Source organism: Rhincodon typus, chromosome 7 (genome assembly GCF_021869965.1).
Source record: "Rhincodon typus isolate 14 chromosome 7, sRhiTyp1.1, whole genome shotgun sequence".
Taxonomy (NCBI): domain Eukaryota; kingdom Metazoa; phylum Chordata; class Chondrichthyes; order Orectolobiformes; family Rhincodontidae; genus Rhincodon; species Rhincodon typus.
The window spans coordinates 33,192,477-33,204,656 of NC_063338.1; the positions used below are offsets into that span (position 1 = coordinate 33,192,477).

Here is a 12,180-nt window from a genome sequence, read left to right on the forward strand (position 1 = left end):
AACATCAGTGGTCACAGACCTCCAGTCAGAAAAATACCGCTCCACCATTATCCTCTGTCTTCTATGGCATGCCAATTTTGTATCCAACTTGCCAACTCACCATGGATCCCATGAGATTTAATCTTCTGGACCAGCCTACCACACGGGATGTCGTCAAATGCTTCAGTAAAGATCATGTAGACAACTTCCACTACCTTGTTCTCATCAATCACCTTTATCGCTTTCTCAAAACTCAATCAAGTTTGTTGGTCAAGACTTCCTCTGTATAAACCCATGCTGACTATCCCTAATACGTCCGTTCATCTCCAAATGCAAGTAAATCCTGTCCCTAAGAATCTTGTCTTGCAGTTTTCCCCAAGGTCACTGCTGGCACCACTGCTTTATTGATTCATATATAAATGATATGAACATTGGAATGCATGGTAAAACTACAATATTTTGTGACAATATCTCATTTGGAGGAGTGGCAAAGGGAGAGGATGATATCAATGAACATGACATAGGCAGGCTAACAGAATGGACAGATGTATGAAAGATGGAATTAATGTAAAATTTGACAGATAATGTATTTTGGTAAAAGTGACAGAAAGGCAATATAAACTTAACTACACAGCTCTAAGGAGTGCAAACAGGCAAAGGAAACTGGGGGCTCGTGTAGTGGATCTTTGAAAGTGGCAGGACATTTTGATAGTGCAGTTAGTAAAACACAGGAAATGCTGGGCTACATAAATACAAGCAGAGTGCAAAACACGGGAAGTTGGACTAAACCTATACAAAGCTTTATATGGTTAGGCCACATCAAGAGTATTGTGTACACTGCTGGTCACCACTCCTTAGGAATGGATATGAGAGAACAGAGGAGATGGTGGCATAGTGGACTCAATCTGAGATTCTGGCTAATATTTTGCTCAAGGGCTCAAATGCCACCACTGCAGCAGGTAGAATTTGAATTAAATTAATAAATCTGGAATAAAAAGCTAAATTCAGTGAAGGTGATTTTGAAACTAACAGACTGTCATAAAAGTTCATTTGGTTTTTGCATCGGAAATCTGACATCCCTACCTAGTCTAGTCAACATATTACTTAATACTCTTATATGTAGTTGAATCTTAATTGCCTTAAGTGCTAGCTAGCAAGCAAATCAGTTCAAGGCTAATTAGGAATGGGCAACAAACGCTGGCCTTGCTGGAGATGTCCACATTGCATGAAATAATTAAAAAAGATGGAGGGTATTTACCAGAACGGTTTCAGGGAGGAAGAAAATTTAGCCACAGTTTAATTTGGTGAAACAGTGCTCTTCTTGGAGCAGAGGAGTTTGCTGAAAAGTGTGACAGAGCTGTATAAAATTTTAGAAAGTTTAGATGAGATAAACAAAAAAAACTATTCATCTTACCTGATGGTTTAAAGACAAGTGACATAAATTTAAGATGTTGGACAAGAGATACAGGGGGAATGTGAGGAAAACTTTTTTTTTTTTATAAAAGGTTGCAGTGTTGGTGGAAGCAGAGACTATGAATGATTTAAAAAAAAACTGGGTAGTCATTCGATGGAATGAAACTTGCAGGGTAATGGGGATATAGTGGACGAACAGAATTGGCTGCACTGCTCTACTGACAGCCAGCGATGACCTTGTTCTGTCATGTAATGATGATGACAAATTCCTAGTTCATTCCTTTCAGAAAAATGAAAATGATCCAAGTTTTAATACGTATGGTATCAAAATTTTAATTTGCATATGAATTAAAATTTCCAAAAACTTGTGAACCATGGTACATAAAAAGAAAAATGTCTCCCACTTAAGAGCTAGTTAAGTTAGAAATGAGAATGTAATTCCCTACCTTCCGCTGAGAAAATCAGATCATTGACTGCATCGTGATGCCAATGTTGCGTTGAGTAGGTATACTCCTGTTTGTGATTGAATTTCCTCCTAGAAAATTGAAAATTCACATCAAGCTTAGATACTTCCCACTTTCAAAATAATCTATTTTCCTTTCAGTTAAGCTTTCCTTTCAAACACAAATAAAAATATTCAATGACCTCATATTGAGGGAATAATTCAACATTAACCATAATAAAAATACCATTTTGTTGTACGTTTTCAAAGTGTTTCATGTATAACTGAATTAAAGTGGGAACTCATACAATTTCTATACATTGAAGCATTCTGAATGACCAGCTGCTTTTATGGAACTGTATATTAAATAGACCAGAACATGCTAGTGGAGATTGCTAATTGCTACCACATTTCAGACAGGCTGCAGATATAAAAACATTCATCTATTTTTTCCTACATATGTATGCTTTCATGTTAAATGCTGTTTAAGATACTGATTCTTGAAACACAATTTCTAGGACAGTGAATCATTTTGATAACATAGGTCTTAGTCCCTAAGCATTCCTTTTTCTTATTGAAAGTAATGGAGTATTGCATTGTTACACAGATCTTTGCAGATTTTACTGTTGAATGTGTCAAACAGAATTGCATACATGGGAATTTCCAAAGAAAATTGGGGTTATTAAAGCCTGCATTCTAGCAGGTACAAAGTAATGACACAGGATGAAAGACTTATTACAATTTACAAAACTGATACAAGATGGAAGTGTTAGAGTGAATTCCAACAGGCATTTTGTAAACAGCCTGAAATAGTTACCAAGCTGCTTAGTTAAAAGCACATAGTCAGTTTAAATTATTACAGCCTGTCACACTACTTTTGCTGAAACACATGGGATGTTGGAGAAGGAAAAATTCCTCTGGGTTAAGGATAACAAAATCATTTCAGCATACATGAAGTGATAACATTTACCCCATTGTGGAGATCAAATAAAAATAGTTACAAGTGGCTTATTGAAGAGTAACACCAAAAGTAAAATAACAGAATGCCTTACCAGAGACGAATTTTACCATCTCTGTGGCCTGTTGCTATACAGTCTTCCTTTGGATGACAGGCTACACATGTGAACACATTATTAGCTCCTTTCCGATCTTTGATACTCAAGGGAAACCTTAAAATATAAATTAGCACAAAATTATTTTTCTGTTTCCTTAGTTGTAAACTTATTGTTTCTTCAGAAACAGTATGCAGAGAAAATCAAAGTAATTTTCCAACCTGTAGTACTTTCTCTTTTTAAAGAAAAGCACACGAAGTTCAAGAGATTTGACTGAAGCAACATACTGACCCTGTTAATAGAACACAATATACTCAGCACTGTTTTGGAAAAAATGTAGCAAAAAAAAAAAAATAAACTGCATTTTGCATCCTGATGAATTATGTCATTTAAACTTACCTTGAAGAATACCAGACATAGAGTTGTGAGATGCATGGCTGCTATAGGAAAGACGTTGCAAAACTTGAAAGGGTTCAGAAAAGAATTACAAAGATGTTGCCTGGGTTGGAGGGTTTGTGCTATAGGGAGAAGCTGAATAGGCTGGGGCTATTTTCCCTGGAGCATCAGAGGCTGAGGGATGACCTTATAGAAGTTTATAAAATCATGAGGGGCATGGATAGGGTGAATAGTCAAAGTCTTTTCCCTGGGTAGGGGAGTCCAAAACTGGATGGCATAGGTTTAAGGTGAGAGGAGAAAGATTTAATAGGGACATAAGGGGCAACTGTTTCACAAGGCGGATGGTACATGTATGGAATGAGCTGCCAGAGGTGGAGGAGGCTGGTACAATTACAACATTTGAAAGGCTTCTGGATGGGTATATTAGTGGGAAGGGTTTTAGTGGGATATGAGCCAAATGCTGGCAAATGGGACTAGATTAATGTTGAGTATCTGGTCGGCATGGACAGATTGGACCGAAGGGTCTGATTCTGTGCTGTATACCTCTACGACACTATGACTCTATTTCTATTTTAAACTTAATTTATTCATTCAAAAAGTTAACTTCCTCATCATATATCCAAATAATTTTTGTTCAGGCATAACGTCAAAGTTACATAAATTACCAGTAACAGCTCTTTCCCTACAACGTAATAGTTACAGAAAGACTATCTCTCTCACTCCTCCACAGAAACTGTCAGCTAGTACTTTGGCGAAAAATTAATCTCTCATTGGATAAAACTTTATTTCTTATGTGATATTTATAGCTAGTCATTAAACAAGGTCACAAATGTACAGAGAAGTTATACTTGTACTTCCTTTCCCTTTAAGGAAAAATTTATCATAATGCATAAACTTATTCCATGAATCAATCCGATTGTGATAAATTACATGTTTTAAAATAATTTTGAGGAAGTAAATTCCATTTTGCTTACAATGGCTTTTAGTTTAAAGCTAGATAATCAAGGAGTTCCTACCTCTCTGCCAAAAGCTATTGATTTCGGTGACTGATGTACATCATCCAAAATGACAGTCAAGTCTTTTACTTCAACCTCTTGATCAGTTGACTTTGGTAGATTGATGGATACCAACTGAAAATTCCCTGGAGAAGAATAGAGATTGCAAAGCATGGCCACAATTCACACATTAACATGTACAACATTTAAGAACCACCCTTGAATTTTACTTTACCTGTCATGATTTACCTTTAAAAACATTCCAATGACTAACAAAAATAAAAAGTGCAAATTGAATGAAAATCTTAAATCCAACATTACACTTGATTAGAGAAAAAATGACTAATTGACAATGGTTGCTAAATTAATAATTACATACAGCCCTTGGCAGTATAGAACTTGAATACGATGAAAACAGAGACAGATTGCCAAAGCTTTTCATCTTGTACTCATCATGATAAAAATACAAAAGTTGAAACAACCAAAATAATTTACATTACGGACAAAAGGTGTCCTGATTGGTGCTGTTGATGCCCGTTTCCCTGGTTAGTTTTCTCCACCCAGAATACCAATTTATTTTTGTTTGATTTTTAATTACATGTTGACAGTTCATAGTTTTGTTTATCAGTGGCTAGAAATTACTTGTTTATAGTGAACAATAGTCTAGTTAAGTACAGAAACCCGGCTAATGCTTTCTGTTAAGCTGATGCTATCAAGACAGGTAAATTTTACAGACTTGGTTTAAATCATTAACTGTCGTAACATCGCAAAGCGATGGAGCTTGAGAATCAATGCACCTTCCTTAGTTGGGTGCAACACAAGTTTGACTGATTATCTTAAACTGGTTGTCGACGTAGCTATTAGCATACTCGGGATTGTTCAAAAAGTGCTGCTCAGTTGTGGCATCACATCTAACATAATTTTGCTTCAGGTTATGCTAAGTGGGCTGGCTGAATATGGTCTGTATTCATCCTATTACCAATAGTCAAAGAAACATGTTTAATTCTGTAAGTTAAGCATTGGAACGTACAGACTACATACCTGGCATCATACTGGCATTGAAATTCATACATGGCACGGTTTAATTGTGTGGTAAGCAGAATGTTATTTTTGGAATGACAGCACTACTATGCAGGACAAGCATTTGTCTTGTCTGCATATTTCCAGAGCAAAACTACTTGCTTACTCTGGGGGTGTTGTACAAATTTTTGAAATATGTTGCCTTTCCAAGATAACACAAGGTAGACTGAATACTTCTCAGTTTGAATAATACTTATATGCAGATCAAAGGGCTTAAAACTAAGCTAGACTGTCTGTACATGTCCAACTCCTATAAAGGTTAAGCTATAAAACAGAAGGATGTTTGACCAATGCATAGAAATCAATATTCTTTACAGAACAGAGCACAGGATATTAAAACTACAGTTGATCATATTAGCATTGAACAGCTTTTCAGGGTGTTATATGTTGGCACTTTTTTTCGATTTTTAATTGCACACACAGCGCAATATTGGCTTATTAAACCAGGTTTCAAAACTGACTTGTAAACTTTTTTCAGTTACCTGAGGCTTCATCATTATCTGTTGGAATAACAGCAAAGATGGACTTTTCATCAGCAGCAGAGGTATACAGGGCAAGCAGCTTAAAGTCCACAACAAAGGTCTACAGAGGAAAAATATAGTTAATGCATATTTTAAAAAATATTAAATACTTTATGCTGCACTTTAAAGCACAACACTACTTACTTTTATTAAGATTCCATCTGTGAAGTCCCAAAGTCTAATTGTGCCATCCAATGAAGCAGAATACAACTGTAAACAAATAACCAAATCACCATTAGTTATTTTAAAAGACATTTTATTGAAGTTAATCTTGACAAAGGTTATACTGCGTTGGCTTAATGCATTATTAAACTTGGATGCAAACTTTAACTGTAATGATACTATGGCTTTAAGAGGTATATTTTGTCCTGGTTTTGTGATGAAAGGTTGAGACAGAAGCGTGGAGCAGTCTGCTCAAAGCCAATAAAGTAAACAGCTTGCGGAGGCTTGGGTTTTTTTTTTTAAGTTGTAGCAATAGAAGCAGCCTGAATGGATGGAGTCAAGCTCCCTCAGAACTGAGATTTTCAGTTTTAGCTTTCAGCAGTTGCTGGGGTCTGGAAGCCAGATATGGAAGCTCTTATACCTCTCTCTGTTACAGCGAAAAGCCAGGATTCTCTACCTGCTGCCAGAATTGCACGTGAGACAATCTATTTTACTGAATTTGCCTTTGCCAAGAGTGTGTTTATGGGATGTTACTGTATTGGAACAGTTAATTAGTAGGTTTATATATATATTATTTAGTTAAGCATTTCAATAGAGTTATATTTAAGCCAATTCTTCTCTTTTGTGTGCTTTTTAAAACTGTAGTGTAAAAATAAAGTGTGTTTTGCTTAAAGTCAAGTAGTTTGACCAACTGAATTGCATCTGGAATGCAATTCCTTACCTTTAAAGTAAGAAAAAGTTAGGGTCTACCTTATCTTCTTAGTATATTTTGAGGGGGTTTGATCTGGTTCATAATATAACCAAATAACGGCCATTACTCAGGTTCTCAGCAATACCAGGCAAGGCATGTTTCTCCACGTAAAGCAGAAAAACAAATCACATCACCAACTGCTGTGCTGGTCCGATATTCTATAAAAGCTTTCACTCATTATATAAAATCCTTTACTGCTGAATACAGGAAAAGTAATATCACTGCTTTCTATTGGTTAAAACTAGTAAGTTATGAATGGAACAAAAACAGAAATTGCTGGTGAAATTCAGGAGGTCTGGCAGCATCTGTGGGAAGAAAGTAGAATTAATGTTTTGAGCCTAGTGATCTATCAGAAAAATGGGTTAAGAAACATATCAGCCATGATCAAATGGTGGAGCAGACTCAATGGGCTGAAGGGGCTAATTCTACTCCTCTAGCTTATTTGATTACTATCTCAGTCTACAGGGAAGACACGAGGCATATATTTGTTTCTCCTTCTTTCTCACTATAAATTGAGACTTTAGATACTATTTCATGTACAGAATTTTAAATGCTGTCAGAGCTTTCAGTCAGGCTATTTTTGTTGGATTTGTATTATTTGAGCATACAGGAAAATAAGGCTTTTATATCATCAGAAGTGTTTCACAGGTATCAGTTCTGGGTCCTCTTTTGTTTGGCATTTACATAAATGATTTGGATGAGAATAGAGTAGGCATGGTTAGTAAGTTTGCAGACGACAACAAAATTGGTGGCATAGTAGAAAGTGAAGAAGGTTTTCTAAGATTACAAAGGGATCTTGATCAAATGTGTCAATGGCTGAAAAATGGCAGATGGAGTTCAACCTGGATAAATGCGAGGTATTGCATTTTGATACATCAAACAAGGGTAGGACTTATACAATTAACGGTAGGGCCTTGGGCAGTGTTGTAGAACAGAGGGACCTAGGGGTTCAGGTACATAATTTTTCAAAGTTTGTGTCACATATAGACAGAGTGGTTAAAAAGGCATTTGGCACACTTGCGTTCATTGTTCAGTCCTTTCATGATAGGAATTGGGAAGTCATGTTGAGGTTGCACAGGAAATTGGTGAGGCCTTTTCTGGACTGTTATGTCCAGTTCTGTCGCCCAGTTATAGGAAGGGTATTATTAAGCTGGAGAGGGCTCAAGAGATTTACCAGGATGTTGCAGGGTATGGAACAAGTTATAAAGGCTGGAGTGCGAGAGGTTGACAGATGACCTTACAGAAGTTTATAAAATAAAAAGAAGTATAGATAGGTTTAAGGGTAGGTGTCTTTTCCCTAAGATGGGGGATATCAAATCTGGGGGCACATATTTAAGGCGAGTGATTTAAAAAGGACATGAGGCAATTTATTTCTAACACAGAGGGCGTTTCGCACGTAGAATCAACTTCCTGAGGAAGTGGTGGATGTAGGCACAATTACAATGTTTAAAAGACATTTGGATAAGTATATGAATAGAAATGGTTTGGAGGGATATGGGCCAGGAGCAGGCAGCTGGGACTAATTCAGTTTGGGATTATCTTCTGCATGGACTAGTTGGACCAAAGGGACTGTTTCCAAACAGTATGACTGTATGACCTTAAAAGTAATTGTGTCACTTCCACGCAGAAGAATGCTTATAAGGTCAATCAGTAGGGATGTGTTCCATTTGCTAATAGTCACAACAGAGGCCAATATATCAAATCAGTCTCCAGTATCTTCTACATCTGAAGCAATTATACAAAGCTTGATGTACCACACTGCATGGCCTGTGCTATAAATGTAATTTGTTTTACAAAGTAGCAAAGCTCTGTGTTGCAGTCAAAGATTAATTGCAAAAGACTGTCTTACCTGCAAATGATTTCTGGGATTAAGTTGAATGCCTGTGACGAGATTCTTATGGCCTTGCAGAACATGCACACATTCATCTGTGGCTGTACTGTATACTTTCACAAGATCGCCTGATGCACACAACAAGTATCTGCAAAATGAACATTCAGTTTCTAAGAACTACTTTGAAAACTGAAACAAAAAAGACTTAAGAAAACAAGTTCCATTCTGCTTTTCTCCTAGCTAAAAAGTTTCTCTGTAAAGCACCGTAAGAATTCTGAACTTTCTACACCTTTTGTACTGAATTTATTCCACTTAATATCGGGATAGTTGAAATCCTCCACTATTATTGCCCTTTGGTTTCTGTACTTCTCAGCAATGTGCCTACATATTTGCTCTTTTATCTCCCTTCCCCTATTTAAGGGTCTCTAACATGCTCCCAAGCAATGTAGTTTCCCTTTTTTGTTCTTCAGTTCAATCTTTGGGCCTCAAAATGATAATTTTACATTTTCTTAACCAATAATGCATCTTTGTTTATTCTGGCTATCTACCCCACATCAAATTCCTGTAACAGGAATGTTGTTACCATTCATGTCCTTGTTTAAGCCACATTTCAATAATAGCCAGATCTTCAGAGTGTGCATCCTCAGCTAACCTGTGTTAATCAATAGAACTCCTCGCATCATGTATACCATTAATGATGATGAACAACTCATTTGTTGACTATTTTCTAGACTTTGTTTCCTTGGCCTTTCATTCTCACTTTCAACTTTCAGCCTTCTATTTCCAGCTTTTCTCCCCCTGAATACATGGCTAGGCTCTAATCCTGTCAATCACTCTTTAGTAACATTACCAAATCTTCCCAAATCCTTGATCCAGTCCCAGTGAGTTGCTTGTTATACATTTACCACTTTTCCCAGAACCAGACACATACCCCTAAGATTCTGTGTATGTTTGTTTCAATATCATCTCATGAGATTTGCATTATCCTCCTACCTGTCACACAGCAGCATGGGTAATCTGAATACTCCTACCTTTGAGACGCTATTTTATAGTTTTTGACTAGTTGTCTGAAAGCTACCTGCAACACCTCATCTCTCTTTCAATCCATGTCATTGATAGCAATACAGACCATGACCATTCTGTGTTCCCCTCAGAGCACTGTGCAGCTGCTCATTAACATACCATCATGCTGAAATAAGAGTGACAATAGCAGTGTCTATTCCTCTAAGCCAAGGCTTCAAAAAGGTTCTGCTGCAGGAGTTCCTCAGGATAGTGCATTTGTCTAAACAATCTTCAAGTGCTTCATTAACAATCTTCTCTCAAATGTAAGGTCAAAATGGGGATGTTCTCACATGACTGAGCAATGTTCAGCACTATTCTCTACTTTGTCAGATACTGAAACAGTCAGTGTTCGCATACAAGGAGGCCTGGACAACATTTAGGCTGAAAGTGGCAAGTAACATTTGTGTAACACAAGTGCAAAGCAATGATTACCTCCACCAACAGACAATCCAACCATCTCCCCATAACATTCAGTAATATTGATGCGGACGTGCCGCTATTGGACTGGGGTGGGCAGGGTCAGAAATCACACAATGCCAGGTTATAGTCTGACAGGTTTGTTTGAAATCAAGATTTTGGACCACTGTTCCTTTGTCAGGTGAATCCTTGACCTGACAAAGCAGCAGCGCTCTGAATGCTTGAGATCTCAAATAAACCTGTTAAGACGATAACCTGGTATCGTGTGACTTCTGACCTTATTCAATAATTTTACCATTATTGATTTTTTTTATTCATTCACAGGATGAGGGCATTACTGGCTAGGCCAGCATTTACTGACCATCACTAATTGTCCAGAGGTCAGTGAAGAGTCAACCACACTGTTGTTTATCCATTAATCAACAACTTGGCAGTTATCATTAACCAGAAATACAATTAGCCAAGCCATATAACTACTGCAGGTACAAGAGCAGTTCAGATGTTTGAAATTACATGGCAAGTAATTTTCTTCCTGACTCCCCAAACATTCCTTCTACTAAACATAAGTGGAATTTGTAGGAATACTTTCCTCTTGCCTGGATGGGAGCTGTTTCAACAATATTCAAGATGATCAACATCATGCAGGATAAACCAGCCTTGATTGCCACGTGATTCCCCACATGAAACATTTACTTCATCCACCTACAACACACAGTGGCAGTGTGCCATTGCACGTACAAGATGCAGTAAACCTATGTGTTACATTTCCTTAAACTGCATCCTCCTGGGATCTCTAACACCTGATAGGACAAGACCAGCAGATACGGAGGAATAACATTACCTGGAAGTTTCCTTGGTAACAGCATAGCATTTTAATTTAGGTCTACACTGATATTATTGCACTGTGGCTATTTCAAAATTCTGATGCCCTTTCCTAAGAGCACTGTGGATGTACCAACAGTGTTTGGACTGCTGTACGTCAAGGTGGTGCCTCACCAGCACTATCTGACGGGTAATTAGGAAATGATAATAAACGCAGGCCTTGACAGATACATTCACATCCCAAAGACGAGTTTCCAAACGAGTGAATCTCCTATCACTTTCGTGACTTTCTTTTATAGTGGAACGGAGTCTCCATTTTATTAATTACAGCTTGACTAAAGATAGAAGCACAACACATAAAGACACAACAACAAATAAGATGACTTTGTAATTTGAAGTTGAGCATAAATCGTCAGGAGTGCACTTCAATGCCTTCATGAGACCTTTACAACCAGTGAATATCAGGGCTCATTCGCGCACTCACTGACACCGTAGGCAGCAACCCCACCTCCCAGCCTGGTGCACAGTCAGTGGGCGGCTGTTCCAGCTCCCGGACTCAGAGGCAAACCTAGGCCAGGTGCAGCGTCACCGGGTGTCAGATGTACCCGAGCAGGCAGACAGCCACGTGGCTGCAAGTAGACGGGCTCCCAGGCGGCGCTCACCTGCAGTCGACCGAAAAGAGCGGCCGCCTATAGTTGATTTTGCTACCGCCCGTACGAACCACGCGCACATCATCCGGAGCAGTTTTCTCCACCATCTTCCCTCACAACCACGTGGTCTGGGCTCGAGGGGCGGGGCTTGTCCGTGACTTCAAAGAGGACGGATCGTTGGCTGATTACAACTAGAGGGGCGGGGCTTGATGCGCGCGACATCAGATGGGCGGGGCTGCCTGCGAGGGGCAACGAGAGGGCCGGGTTTGGTGCGCAGTGACAACTGGGGGGGCGGGGCTTGACGCGTGTAAACACCGGATGGGCGGGGCTCTCAGTGAAGTACCACGAGAGGTGCGGGGCGTGGTGTGAGTGACATCAGGGGGGCGGGCTCTTTCAGGGAGAGACAACTAGTGAGGCGGGGCTTGCTGGTGTGACGTTTGAGGGGCGGGGCTTGGGTTCGGCATCGGAGGGGCGGGGCAAAAGGGACAAGACTGACTGCAGATGCTCGAATCCAAGGTAGACCCAACTGGAGGCTCGAAGAACAGAGGAAGCCAGCCAGCATCTGGAGGAAAGGAGCAGTCTGGGGACTTGGGTTTGAATCCCGCCA

At 38.9% G+C, this 12,180-nt stretch overlaps 1 protein-coding gene across 1 annotated transcript in view; it reads right to left on the reverse strand.

The window, feature by feature from the left end:
* Positions 1-11,735, reverse strand: part of wdr75 (WD repeat domain 75) — a 35,755-nt gene extending 24,020 nt beyond the window's left edge. The window contains exons 1-8 of the mRNA XM_020527532.2: positions 11,586-11,735; positions 8,641-8,770; positions 6,023-6,088; positions 5,840-5,939; positions 4,299-4,423; positions 3,108-3,178; positions 2,887-3,003; positions 1,839-1,927 (exon numbers count right to left, since the gene is read on the reverse strand). Of these exons, the coding sequence (XP_020383121.2) occupies positions 1,839-1,927; positions 2,887-3,003; positions 3,108-3,178; positions 4,299-4,423; positions 5,840-5,939; positions 6,023-6,088; positions 8,641-8,770; positions 11,586-11,680 (793 nt within the window). The 5' untranslated portion in view covers positions 11,681-11,735. The remainder of the gene's footprint in view (positions 1-1,838; positions 1,928-2,886; positions 3,004-3,107; positions 3,179-4,298; positions 4,424-5,839; positions 5,940-6,022; positions 6,089-8,640; positions 8,771-11,585) is intronic.
* Between the last annotated feature and the right edge of the window lie 445 nt (positions 11,736-12,180).